This window comes from Platalea leucorodia (assembly GCF_965183815.1).
Source record: "Platalea leucorodia genome assembly, chromosome: 8".
NCBI lineage: Eukaryota > Metazoa > Chordata > Aves > Pelecaniformes > Threskiornithidae > Platalea > Platalea leucorodia.
In genome coordinates this window covers 56165623-56179991 of record NC_138830.1, presented here as the reverse complement: position 1 = coordinate 56179991, position 14369 = coordinate 56165623, and the positions used below count along the sequence as shown (strand labels likewise).

Genomic DNA, 14369 nt, shown 5'->3' with positions numbered 1-14369 from the left:
CCTTCAACAGAGCCATAAACTGTCCTGTACGTCTACAGGACCTGCAAGGATGAGCTGCTCCTGCCTTTCCAGGCTTCACAAAACCAGTCCCTGTCTGCTTTCCAGGAAATTACGCTGCCCAGAGGCTAGCAGAGGAGTGCAGGTGGGGGACACAAATTCTAGCTTTAATCACTTCTGCAGAGCACTCCTACTCCTCTACCCTGCAAACACCAGCTGGTGGCAGGAGGCAGACTACTCGCTGCTGGAAAAGGCACACGTTCCTCCCTGTGCCTGCTCCCCCGTCCTCCCTGTGCCTGCTCCTCCTCCGGGGGACGTGGAGTCAACAGTCACTTGTTCACAACACGCACCCCAGCGCTGCCACTACAGACTTTCTAGGGCCACAGAGACACTGCAACGGCCGAGCTACGGAGCACAGAACAGTAGCAAGGCAAAAAACACCAGTTAAAAAACCCCAACAAACCAAAACCAACATCAAAAATTTCACGCAATTTCAACTTACTGTTTGCAGCTTGTCCCGGTTCTCCAGTAAGAGTTTTTCTGTGCGCCTGTAAGCCTGAGCCACCAGGACTTTTGCTTCCTAGAAGAGAGGAACAAGAAGAGAGATTCGGAGCGCAGTTGGCAACAAACACGACACGTGGATAAACAAGGAGAGCACCGAGGGATGGAATCTGCAAACTGAGCCAGGCAGAGAGTGGTTCCCATCAACAGAAAATACAGATAAATCCTTTGAAAAAAAGCCAGAGGAGTACTCCTGATAAGGAACAGTGAACATCTGCATGAGCACAACTCTTCAGTAGCGTCCCAGCTGATGGGAAGTGCAGTCTAATTAAGGAGGCTGTCCAGTAGCAAAAGATGCAGCTCAGCACAAATCCCAGGGAAGCACAACCATAGTGCTTCCAAATCAGAGTTTTCTTTGTTTCTGGCTATTTGACTTTTCAACTAAGGCAATGTTTTTCGCAGCAATGGAGCCAAATTTCCTGTCAAAACAGGCTAACACTTTTCAGTCTGAACCATTGTTTTGGTTAGATAGCCTCTCTGATCTCGGAAGTGGAGACATTTAAACAACCCCCCGGTCTCCCCAGGTTATTCCTTCTTCCCCCGCAAAGCATTTCTCCCTCTCTCCAAACGTCACATTTGACTCTCCTCTCCCAGAAGCTCACCAGCGTCTTGTCCACACTGGAACCAAGACCGCAGCTTTCACAGTCAGCTTTATGCACTGCAGGATATTTCACAGCCATAGTAAGCCATAGAATAATACTAAGCGTTCAGTTGTTGAAAGTTACTACTTAATGGCTAACAGAAAAATGCAAATTGTTTGGGTGCGAGTTACTTGCACTTTTTTTTACTGAACTGCAGGAAGTAAAGAACAAACGGGAACGCGTAACCAAGGGTGGCCTTACGTGGTCCATCATTTGCTGAAGTCCCTGGCTGAAAGGGCGCCGACCAATTCCAGCTGCGCTCTCCAGGTCCGGGAAGGAGAGCTGCCCAATGCTGGCCACCATCCCGTACTGCTTCACCATGGAGTAGGCTATCTTGGTCACCTTCTTCAGGTCATCCTGGGCTCCTGGGCAGGAGAGAGAGAGACGCAATGCTTACCAGCTCTGAGCTGAGTGCAAGAGGAGCACATCCTGCACAGACACACATTCCGCTAGTCGAGAGGAGACCAGAAGACCCACAGGAGCCCATGGAGGTGAACACTCCGCCTGCTGATGGACCTTTTACATGTACTGCAGGACCCACGCACGATGGTGAGCGAATCTACTGGTAGCTAGCTCACGTGGAGTGCTTACCTGCCACTGCCCGCTGTTATCCCACCTGGACATAACTAGTTGGAAACACGGCACAGAAAGCTTTAGGCCCTCCTGTGAGCCACAAGTCTCTGGGTAGTTGCACCTGTGGCCTTAGGCTTGGGGACAAGTCTAAGACAACACAGAGGCAACCAACAATGAGAGACCTTCATGCTCGCAAACGCAAGCCTGAGATCAAAACACGCAATTGGAGGTTTCTCCTTCCCAGGGTGGGAAACCTCCGTCTTGTGCTCAGATCACCCCCGGACAGAGCAAGCGCAGAAGTTCAGGCTCCCTTAGCACAAGCTCCGCGCCTGTGCCAGGGCCGGGCTCCTCACCTGTAGTGACTTTGTTAAAGGTGATGGCCTCAGACACTCTGCCCCCCAGCGCCATACACATCCTCTCCAGCAGCTGCTCCTTGGTGAAGAGGTACTGCTCTCTCGGAAGGATCTGAGCGAATCCCAGCGCTGCGTTTGTTCGAGGGGCTATGGAAACCTGCAACACAGAGCAGCTCCCTCACTTCAGAGAACAAAAGAGCTCCCAACTACAGCAGAGGGAGAACAGGAAGAGGCCTGCATTCCCAGTGAAATTTGGCGAAAGCTGTGGGGCAGGCTGACCTACAGAGAGACAGCCAAGGACTGCAGTATGTCACCACTCCTGCGCTAAAGGCTCTGCCTTCACAGCTACGCTTTCTGCCACTTTCTGCTCAAGAAACAAAAAGGAAATTGTCCTTAACAACAAGGCAGTGAAATCCTGAGATTTAGGAGTTGCCTTGGAGGGTATAAGCCAAATAGAGTTCACTTTACTGTGTTCCAGAATCACTGAGACTACCTGGAGAAAGATAGGATGTCTTTAGAAAAATAAGAGCCATTTCCCCCACCCATTAAATGAGAGTAATTATCAACAGTTCAGCTTATACAACAGGTCATTCAGAGTGAATTTGCTGCTGGTGGCAAGCCAAGAAGCTGTCGCCCTTGTCATTTGCACTCCCCGCCTCTCCCCAGTGTCAAAGCTTCTGGAGGAGGAGATGTGCATGGGAGAGAACACACCCTGGGGTGCCAAAGAGAGGCCTTTCCCTCCAGACAAGGGCTTCAGGCAGACAAACTCCCAAGCACGCCGATCTGAAAAACACATCTCTCTCCATCAGCATCAGAGCAGTTCCCGCAACGGTAGCTTCGCTGGCTGCAACATGCCGGCAAGCCACGGCAGGGAAGGAGATCGTGTACGCACGCGTGCGCACACGGGGCAACGCTCTGTGCCTGGAGGAAGCGCACAAATTGAGCAGCAGCATCAGGAGACTCGGTTGCTCCAAACAGCTTTACAGTTGGCTTTTAACGGCAAGGCTTCTCCTATAGCTGGTTAATCAGCTTTGCACCATCACTATCATCAACGGAGCCTAATGATGCATTTCTCCACAGCATATTTTAGAGACGTGACTTAGTGGTGGACTTGGCAGTGCTGGGTTAACGGCTGGACTTGATGATCTTAAAGGTCCTTTCCAACCTAAACGATTCTACGATTCTAGATTTGCCATTTATTTTGCTGCAGTGTTCACAGCTCCAAGCTCACGGAGGACAGGGTAACGCAGCAGGATTCACCACAAGTACTACGAAACAATCAATAGGGGACCCCCAAAGGACTCTCTTCCCACCCGGTGACAGGCTTCGTTACCCAAGAGCTGGTAGCGGAGTTACCTTCATCACAGCCTCGGTGTGCTCCAGCAGCCAGCCAACCAACGCGTGACCCGATTCATGAAACGCCACAACCTTCCTCTCTTCTGGTGACAAGATCTGGCTTCTTTTGGCAGTGCCTATAGGAACACAGACAAGGATTCAGTAAGATAGCCGGCAATAGGTGCAACCAGCAGGGCGTAATCTCGTACAGCGAAGTGCACAAGCTAGCACAGGCCGTGGCTGAACAGCCAGCAAGCTTCATGTTGCACTCCACCTCGGGAGAGGCAGTAAAAAGCCCTTCAATTACACGCAGTGGAAGGTGCTCTCTGTCCCCGCAGCAGAAAGCAATCCTTGCTTGGATTGCCTAAAAACCACTGGCAGAAACTTTTCCCCCCCTCTCCTCCTTACAACAGACTCAATCATTAGACAAATAATTTAACATTTGATTAGATCACAGCTCTAGAATGCAAAGCTCTGTTCTGTTCCCAGCTCTGCCAAAGGCACGTTACACTCTATCTCTGCCCAGGGACAGATCTAACAAGTCAGTCTACCATTTGGAAAAAAAAAACCAACCCAACAAACCAAAACCCAAACCAGAAACTAGCTGGAATATCATACTGATTTTGCTGTACGGTCCTTCAATCCCTTAGGCAGAACATGAGAAGCAAGATGTTGCATTATATATAAGAGGTCCCAGTTGAGATTCTTGTGCATTAAGAGTGTTCAAATCAGCAAAAGACCAAGCGTATATACAAAAATCTTTCTCCAGACCCTGGAAATGTCTCTGATTACACATGGTGTGCTCCGTATGAGCTTATTCCCAGGCTCCTGAGAACTAGCAAATTAAGCCATAACTCTCACTTAATACTTCCTCCAAAAAGGTGATTTTTGAAAGTGTCTATTTTCCAACCCAGTAGTCCGTAACACAGAGTAAGTCCAATTAGGATTTAAAAAAAAAAAAAAAAATGCTGAATGGAAGTAAAACTTCTAGCACGTAGAAAATATGTTAACTACAGGATACGCTGCATATCAAGCACTCATTATAGCTCGGCACGTTGAACGCAGAAAGGTACCAGTACTTTAAAGCCGATGTCTCCATACAGTGCCAGGAGCAGCAGGGGGTAGAGCAGGCAGAGTCGAGAGCAGTATTACACCAAGCTTGCTTGATGTCTTGGAAAACAACATTCTATTAACATTAATTTTTAAACAAAGTCAAGAGTTTTATTAAACAAGGAAACAGCAAAATTAGTGTGGCAGATCTTGTAAAATTACTGCTCAGGGACCCTGGAAACCACTGTGCCCTGCAAGGCATGATGGTGATGGAACAGCAGATTAATTGCAACAGCCTTGATTTTCATCAGTCAGCCAGTCCCTTACCCTGCCTTCAGCAGTGTGTGCGCATGTGCTTGTATGTCTCTTTCCGTAGCAAGATGCATATACACACTCTCTCTCTCTATATATACACACACACATACACACACACTTAAAAAATTCTGGAAGTATTCCTCTGTCAGCCCACCAAGGAGCGAGGGACTGTACTCTTCACAATAGCACACAGTGTGCCTACAAAGATTATTTCTTTTCCTACATAAAGTAATCTCCAGGCAGGAAAGTTCTCTGAAGGCCTGTACTTATCACATTTATGAAACAACCCAGGAAGCAACTCTGGTGCATCTTTCCGGCCTTGGTGTACACAAACCCCACCAAGAAAACAGGCTCCACTACATCTTCTAAAGACAACCTCTAAATGCCTCTGTGTGCTCAGCAGGCTTCCTCCCTCGCTCCCAGGAGACCTGACTTACTGACTGCTTTCTGTTCCCAAATTAAAAACACAATGGGGACTACCACAGAGAGAAGTTCGTACTCCTCCCTTACAGCAACACAAAGCTTTAAGGCTGACAGGGCCTCTGGACTTGCAAAGTTCTCTTTTGATTTCACACCACTCTTATTAAAACCAGAAGCTTACAATGGAAAGCACAGTAATATCTTCTTTCTTTCAAGAAAAGCTTTTACAGCAACTGAAATGCCCTCTGGATCGTGAAACCCAGAAGCATTGCTATGACATGGCAAGGGTACATTTAATATATGGGCCTGAAGGGTGGTTTTGGGCCTTTTAGACTTAGTCTACAAAAAATAGCCAGGTCCTGCTAATGTGAAAGAATCCGATTAAGCAATAAAAAGACTTTACGGCCTCCTACACGCCACAGAGCCTTAGCGAAGCAAGTCAGCTTGTCAGCAGCGAATCTGCTGAAGGCCATGCCCTGCAATGCCCCGCCACATTAATCCCAGATATCCCTTCTGCTACGCATCCCCTGTGGCCTTACTTGCTTTTTGCCTTATCTTCCAAGTCTGGGGAACTAAGGTGAGGGTGGAATTCAGAAAGAAAAGCCAAGTGAATCCCTGCAAGTTTGGTGCTTTCTCTCCTGCAGATGGGAAAGTAAAGCACATGTCTGCTCTGGCTGAGGAGGACTTCTGTGTTATGACCAGAGTCGTCTCGCTGTCCCCTCCTGGGAGCCGCTGAGTACAGTCTGGGCTTTGTGCAAGCGTGGCCACAGTTACCCAAAGCACTCCACGGGTTTTGGTTTTAAGAGGCAGGTGAAACTGTCAGGAATTTTCTCAAAAAAAAAAAAAATCTTCTCTTACATGAGGACTTGTTTAGGCATTTTCTGATAAAGCAGACACTCAGGACTAGATTCCAGGATCAGGAAATAACTGACCCAGTACAAACATCCTGTTCCACACGCTCTACTAAGAAAAGCACAGCGTGCCATTCCGTTTGCCCAGGCTCACCCCCCGCTAACGACGCTGCAGCCGGGAAGCAGTTAAGCGTCCGATTATGAAAACCAAGGCTTGCCTACAGGGCAGTTCAGACCGAAACCCACCAGATTCAAATCCCTCAGGTGAAGTCAAGAGTTCTGGGAACTCTTTTTCCCCTGCATACAATATGCTGCTACAGGGTAATCTCCAGAGGTTCCTCTGCTGGCAATCACACAAGCGACAGGGAAAGGCCGACAGGATGTTCTCAGAGGGAGAACAGTACTCTAGTGTCTTTCAGTTTATTCTGAAAATTCATCAAAGCCTGGGCTTTGAGGCCAAAAAGAAAAATCTCTAATTTCTTGCTGCTGAGGATGTGTAGCCTGTTTGCTATTCATGTTTATGTAGCAGGTGTCCAGAGCAGCAAGAAAAACCCAGAGATACTTCCACTCTTCTTTTTTTAAAAAACAAAACAAAACAAACAAACAACACCTTTTTAAACTAAGCAAGCCATACAGATTTGAATTCCCCTCTCTACTGTTTTGCTACTGGCCTTCTTCCCTGAGCTACTGGTTCAGGCTGCCTGCAGATTTGGGAAGATAGAGCCCTCTGAGGTCTTGTTCAGAGAGCTTTTTGTGACTATGGCATCTACGATCCTCAGCACAGCTCTACGGGACAGAGCACAGCTAGGACTCATCTGTCTTCCTCGAATGTAACCCACTCGCTTGAGCCTTCTCTCAAGAAGCACGATACAGACTAGTAAGACAACAGAAATGGCTGGGTCGCTTACCTGCAATGACTCTCTCCACAGCATACTCGAAGTTGAAAGTATCGATGGATTTGTGACCTTCTCTAGCGGCATGAAGAGCAGCTTCATTACATATATTCGCTATGTCAGCTCCTGCGGACAAGAGTTTACAAGAATTACATTGGATTTGTGATGTGACAGATTTCAGAAGAGGCAAGAACAAATCTGGAAGAGGACCTAAGGAAGTCAAGTAGCCTGCACTTTTTCGTTCCTTGGGAACAGAGAGCAAACCTAGTCCACGGCGTTTATGTTGGATTTGAACAATACAGCTGCCTTGGCAATGAACGCTGCGTTGCCACACAGAGTTCAGCAATCAATTAACAGGCTAAAGCCAAGGCTGGCTCTCGGCAACAGGGGAGCGGCGTGGGCAGTCTGGGTTGGCATGGGCTGCCGCACTGTTCGCACAGCGACCGCACAACCTCTGTGCGGAAGAGAAAGAACATCTGTTCTGAGTTTGTGTGGGTGGGTGATGGTGGCGGGGGGCTGCTGCAAGAAGTCACGAAGAGGCAGTGCGCTGGGGCCTGTTAGAGGGGAAACCCAGAAAGGATATTCCAGGAACTCCACATCAACAGGAACTCTGGAGCCCCTTGCTCAGCACTGTTTCAAACTCCCAGGGACCCACCCTGGAAACAGGCTCAATGCAGGAGCCAGGCAGAGTTGTCCAATTTCTACTCTGACCGACAAAGTAATTGCTATTCATTCCTCCTATCGCTTTCCCGGTAACATATATCAACTTAAGAGTCTTTCCCCTGAAGTGCAACATCTCATCCTCAACAACAGCTTGGACAGGAGCATGAGCAGTGGTTCCTCCCCTTAGGAATTAGGAACTCAGGCATTATAAAAGTCTGTTTTCCCTACCCCCCACACCCTGCTAGTCCCAGAAGTTTCAGAAGATTGAAAATAGCCGTGAACAATTGCTCATCACAGCTCCATTCACCAGGGAGCTGGTTAGGCTCCCACTATTTCCATAGAGATGGAGAAGGCTTGAAGAAAAAGGCCCTTTAGACCAAAATACTCTGTTAAAAGTAAGCAGCCAAGAAGCCCCGGGTTGAACTGCAGAAGTAGCGTAGAAGCAGGCAGAGCAGCCCCCCAGGGACACAGCATGTCATACCGCTGAAGCCCGGAGTCAGTTCAGCAAGGTGCTGGGAGTAGAAGCTGGCGTCTTGGATCAGTTTGAGACCCTTCAGGTGCTGCTCAAAGATCTCTCTTCTCTCCTGTAAAGAGCACAGAACACCTCAGCCCAGCAAGCCTTCACAACACGGCAGCTCCGATGCGTGGTAGGGAGCAGGGAAGGAGCAGACCGCTGGCAGCGGGGACGGTGACATTGCCACCAGAGGGCAGGGCTGTCCTTACAGCATTTTAGTGCTACAGGAGCCCTGATAAACACCCAGCTCTCGAATTCAGAACAGATGTATGGAGGCTTACCATGAGTCACTGCTTTCTCTCTCAGGGCCACTCTCCCCTCCTAACTTTCACTCCGATCTGTCTTAACTTTTCTCTTACCATAGAAGCACTCGGAGCTCCGACTGCCTCTACCTGCTCCCTCACACACCGCAAACGAAAACCCCATCTCCTAGCTGCTTAGCCTGCGACCACTTCCCAGCCGAGATGACGGCTGGCCCGTAGCCAAGGAGTGACTCATTCAGCTGGTCCAGGAGATCCTGAGTAAAACAATGGCCTCAGTTGCCAGGGTTTTTCCCCTTCCTCCTTCAGGGCAGCTGCACAGTTCATGCTTCCGGTGCCAGATTGTATCAGGCATTTAAGGTATTTTAACTGAAAACTCGGAGGACGCCAGTAAAGCACAGATGGGAGAAGAAGAGCCTGTGCTGGCAGAGCAGGCAGATCTTTACTGCAGCTGAGCCTATTCCCAAAACTCTGCTACAAATGTCAACACGACGGGCATGGAAGACTCCTAGTAAATGGATTTAAAAAGCATTCAGAAGGAGAAAGTAACTTAACAGGCTGCCTAAAGGAAAATGAGGAGCCTTACGAGGACAGTGAGGACAATAAACCTAAAGAACAAATGGTGCTCAAGGCACATGACAACTTAAGCTCTTACAGAAGCCAACTTGCCAATTAGGTGGTTCCCAATTTCCTGGAGAGAAGACACAGACATAGTTCTGCATCTGCATGGCAAGGAGAACCTCACAGAAGAATTCACTGCCAAAGCTCATACCAGAGCAGACATGCTTGAAAACCGAGTTGTCATTTCAGAGAAACAAGCACCTGCATTAGCATGTCAAATCCTTCATTTAGAGCGCGTAAATAAGAATAAAGGCAAACAGAAGCTTACCATCTCTATCTTCTCCAAGCTCAGCCTTTGCCAGGCCAGTGAATCATCAGCAAGGACTAGCACACCTTTGTCATTAGCCTCATGGTAAAGACAGGGCAGTAGGTGGCATATACCTGGAGTGTTGGAAGATCAATGAAGATGTGCCTGTCAAGCCTCCCGGGTCTCATCAAGGCGCTATCCAAGACATCAGCACGGTTGGTGGAAGCCAGCACTATGACATGATCTGTGGTCCCCATTCCTGTAGAAAAACAAGCAAAAACAAAGGTGAAGGGTTTCACCATCACAGGTGCTGCACTGCAAGCATACAAAGGGACGGGGCAGGGCAGGGTGCAGAGAATGGCTTACACAGCTTTAGCATGAAGCCAGAGGGTGCTGACAGCACCCTTAGGGGCAGCTGAGGCTGAGAAAGTGTCCTCTTCAGCTAGGAGCACAAGGCAGAAGGGACCTCCCAAGTCACCCAGGCCAGTCCCCGGTCATCACTGACACTCTGAAATTCCCTTTTCATTTGCTTAATAACCTTTGGCTTGAAACTCTTTTTTTCCCTTCCTTTTGACACATTTGGAAATTGCTCCAACTGGAAACAAGAACAGAATCTCTCTATTCTGATGAGTTAGGAGATGCCTTCTCACCCCCAGGCTTAAGTCAATTCCTTCTCCTTTAGCTCCAGGTTGTACAAACAAAGTTTGCTAGCTGAAACAGCCTTTCCCTCCCAATATTTCTGTGGAAAGCCCTTTCAGCTTTCATTTACTTTTCGCCTTCAGTCACAGCCAGGCCACCAGGATGACCAGGGAAGGGACAGGCCTTCTTCTGACCAGCTCAGGTTAATGCAGAAAGAGAGGACGTAGCCTTGCCACCCAGCAAGGGGCATGTTACAGCATGATTTCATCTTTGTCTTCTCGCTCATCTTTTATCACTCAGAAGGCACCCGGGCATACTGCAGACCAGTGCAAAGACCAACCCTGCAGAACTTACACCACAGACACGTAGGCAGACACAAAATGCAACCAAACAGCTTTGCAGTGATGATTAGCATGCACTAGCTCAAGCCACAGTCAGAGCAGGTTTTGTCTCCAGGTCTTAAAGATGAAGGGAGCATCAGGCTTTACAGGCTTTGCGAGAGCAGGCTGCAGTATGGAGGCATCAAAGGCAGACAGGGCTTCCCGGGGAAGCCAGAGCAGCAGCAGCTGGAGGAGGGCAGAAAGGGGCAGGCGGTTGGGCTGCTTGGGTGGGGAAGCCAGAGATCACGTTGAATCACTGAACCACACTGCTTATTTATTACATTCCACCAGGTGCCCGCAGGCCCCTGGGTATGAGTCACCTGCTTACAGCAGATTCAACAGCCCTGGCACACAGCAGCCTTCCCAGGGAAAGGACGCGTTAGTCCCCCGTGCTTCCTTCGCTGCCAAGTCACACGCTGCAGAGAGGCAGCTTTGTGCACGTAAGCTGGGCGAGTTTCAGCTCTCTCCAGCTCCACCAGAAGAGCTGCCAAATGTGTCAGCGTACAAGAGCTCAGCAGAGAGATTAAGGTTACAGGTAAGTCGCAGGACTGGCTCTGTCGGCTTGTGCTGTAACGAACCTCAGTTCTTCCTCCCTGCAGCATGCTGTCTAAATAAGCTCCCGGAGAGGATGAAGCCGGCCGTTCTTCAGGCATGTATTACACCGCACTTTAGAGTGTGATAAATAAGCAGAGACTGGCAGGCACTTGGGGGATAGCAAGCTTCATTCACACGGCAGGATTAGATGGTATAGTACATTATCTGCTTTGCAGCTGGGAAGACTCTCTTAAAATAGGTCTGACTATTAGAACAAATATAAAAAAAACAGAACCGCTGAGAGCATCCTCCTCACATCAGCTTCTGCTCCACTTGCTCTCAAGCCTGTATCCCAGTGGTGCGAAACAATGCTCCAAGAAATCCACAACTGCAGCCTCCGATTCACATTACTGTTCCCAACGCAACATCACCTGGCACGTCACAGGCTTTGGCTTCCACAGGCAAAGATCAGCCAAAGGAGCAGTCTACAAAAGCAACTCCTCAGCCACATCAACAAACGAAAAACAGCTCCGAAAACGTAGCCGAAAGAGAGCCTTCATATCTACAATGTTTACAAATGAAGCCACTTCAAAAAGGGAAGGACAAAAAGGGCCCACTTGAACTGGCAAGTGCCGTGCTCCCCACCGATGCCGAGCACGTTACTTTGATGGGCATCTCATCTGCATTATTGCGCTGTGTAATTCTCCAGCCATTTGTTCAAAAGCCTTTCGGACATCATCTGTGAGCCATATCATTAAAACGGGGTCACCTTTGTGAGGGAAGCCTCAGGGTCAGAAACCTGCATACAGCACAGATCAGGGGGGAGGTCTTGTCTGAGGATTTCACATGAAGAGCTGCTATCAAAAGACGTCCTGCATTTTCATTCACAAAACACCCATCAGCCCAGGACCGTCAAGCTCCTCTCCAATGCATTCAGAACAGAGGAGATATTTGGGTCACATTTCTCTTCCGCTTGTTTGCGGTTTGTGAGGGAAGATTCACTATTCAAACCAGGCACCTGTTTTGACAAAGACTGGAGTACGTGTCACTCTGGTTTTAAAAACAGCTTTTGTACGTACAGGCTCCCTCCAGTCCCTCCCCTTCTCCCACCAGACTCCCGGTGCTTCCAGAACATGAGGAAAGCTGTCAGAGTGAAGGAAAGCAAGGTCACTTGTAGGAAGAGCACTACAATTCCTCTCCAACCTGTGTACCAGAATTACTGAGTGTCAAGCTGCACATTCATCCCATACAGCTTAGCATAATGGCTTTTTTTCTTGGGGTCCTCATCCTTCCTCCAGCCTGCAGAGCGGGCTCCATACAGTTCTGACCCTCCTTTTCTTCCTCTACCTTACCTCTGAGTAATCTCATTCGAACACACAAATTCAACAATCACCGTGGATGACTCACAGATCTACTTTTGTGCAGGATTTTTTTTTCAAATTAATAGCTAACTTGGTTCTATGGTGTTGCCTTGCAGAACTTTAACCATCAATTTTAGCTGAAGACAGCTAAAACAGAGCTCTCAACCTTCCATTTCAAGGCTTCCTCATTACAAACACACACCACTCCTCCGCTTGTGCTTGGGCAGAACTGTTAACCTCCTAGAAAACCTTATTCACTGTCATCCCGAGAACGCTTTTGCCATGATGCACGTAGCACTTCAGTGTTTGTTTAGGTAACATGCTCAGTTAGATAATATTTCAGTAACACGTGCCAAGATCACCGCTTACGAGTACAAGCCAACAGAAAGTCCATGTTTCTGGTACTCGCCTGACAGTCCCTGCCAGCTGTCTCCCACTGGACATTGTGAAGTCCCTGGGCTATTTTTTTTAGTGTGTGTTTGATAAAGCACTTAGCAAAATGAGGGGCTTAGTACGTGATCTGTATGAGACACGAATAAATAATGAGACAATATAACTTTAAAAATAAACTAGGCAGCACACAGCAAGCAAGGGACTACTGAAGTACATCTTGAGGGTAATATTCACCTTCTAAACTCAATTTCCAATAGAGTTTTACCCTAATTTCTGAATAGAGACTCGCCAAGAAAATACTCCAGAAACCATGCCTAATTTCTACAGACTAGAAGAAACCAGACATTTTCATTTTTGGTACAGAGATGTGGATTGGACTGACTACATATTCCTGAACAGACGGATGGGCCTCCATTTAACTCAGTGTTAACCTGTTGCCAGCTCACCCCACAACTGTCAGGAGAAAAAAAAACCAACCAAGCCAGGACTGCTGTTCTGTGTTACTACTGTCCTTTTCTGTCGAGATCATCTACTATACAGATACAGCTGTAAACAGCTATGGTCATCCAAGTACATTTACGCGCTTGGCCAAGGTGCCTCAGTTAGTGCCTGTGCAAAGTCCCAGGGAACTGCGCACATGTATTTAAGGTGATTTCTGGTATTTACATAGCATTATGTGCTTCAAGGGTGTTCCTCTAATAACCACATTTCTGTCTGTCTGGTTATTTAGGACCTACTCAAAGCTCATTCCTCTCCTTCAAAAACTTTATGGCACCCATGCTGAAGCAGAGAGAGGTCTCTGTACAGCAGGACCACTCTACCTTGTCTGTACCGTGCTGTGCTCCTGCTTACAATTTCTCCTCCTTCTGCAGCAAGGGCAGAGATCCAGAATCATAGATCATCTTGCGTGCAGTATGAAGGAACATCTTCCCTTCGCTGAAAGCATTTTTACAAGTCCCAGCTTCTCCCCTTGAAAAGGGAGGGTTGACTCCAGAGCAATCTCCAGAAGGCAGCCTTGCTGCTGAACTGCAGGACGTGCTCTACTTTAGCAGGGCTGCATCAACAGTTCACTGCAAACATTCAGTAAAAAAACCAAGCAGTTTTAACCCCCAAGGTCTGGAGAAAGGGGGATGCTTTTAGTGCAGGACGGCTTTTAATTTTTCATATGAAGAGCGTGATGAGACAACGAGTGTCACAGTTACAGTCAAGGGAAAAGGCGGCTCTGTCCCACAAAGCAGCAGACTGATACAAACCCTCCCTGACGGGCAGGCAGTTAGTTATTCCTTACCCTCCTCTGCAATAATAAGATTTAGCAACAGAAACATTGCAAGTTGGGTCAGCGCTGCAGGCTCCGACAGAGTTATGACTAACAATAGCCAAAAGATCTTTCTTTTTGGCACCTGTGTGAAAGTGCCTGAGAAAAGGGCCGGTTCCAGATGCAGGACAGCCAGAAACCATCCAGAAGCGTGGCATCAAACCGGGGCTTGTTTGCAAAGCTTCTCCCTCTCAGTTAAGATAGAGATCCCGTAGTCAGGCAGACAATGTGAGAATAAGTCAAAGGACGGGAGAATTGATATATTACATTGCTTATGTCCCTCTGGGACAACTCAACTTTAAACTTCAACAGGTGTTAAAGCAATACCTGTCTGAGACGGAATACAGCAAGTATTCAACAACATTTAACAGCCAGCTGGACCTAAATGTTACCCTCTGCAGACAGCAGTGCCCTTGCTGCCAATTTGTTTTCTTTTGGTTCCCTAGTACTGCA

General features: G+C 48.1%; 1 protein-coding gene across 4 annotated transcripts in view; it reads right to left on the bottom strand.

Moving 5' to 3' along the window:
• The window catches only part of SPG7 (SPG7 matrix AAA peptidase subunit, paraplegin), a 41111-nt gene that overhangs the window by 1988 nt on the left and 24754 nt on the right, over nucleotides 1–14369 (bottom strand). For all 4 annotated transcript variants that reach the window (XM_082320137.1, XM_082320139.1, XM_082320138.1 and 1 more), the window contains 7 exons: nucleotides 9429–9553; nucleotides 8134–8236; nucleotides 7005–7115; nucleotides 3482–3597; nucleotides 2126–2282; nucleotides 1401–1564; nucleotides 500–577 (listed from right to left, as the gene is read on the bottom strand). In XM_082320137.1, the coding sequence (XP_082176263.1) occupies nucleotides 500–577; nucleotides 1401–1564; nucleotides 2126–2282; nucleotides 3482–3597; nucleotides 7005–7115; nucleotides 8134–8236; nucleotides 9429–9553 (854 nt within the window). The remainder of the gene's footprint in view (nucleotides 1–499; nucleotides 578–1400; nucleotides 1565–2125; nucleotides 2283–3481; nucleotides 3598–7004; nucleotides 7116–8133; nucleotides 8237–9428; nucleotides 9554–14369) is intronic.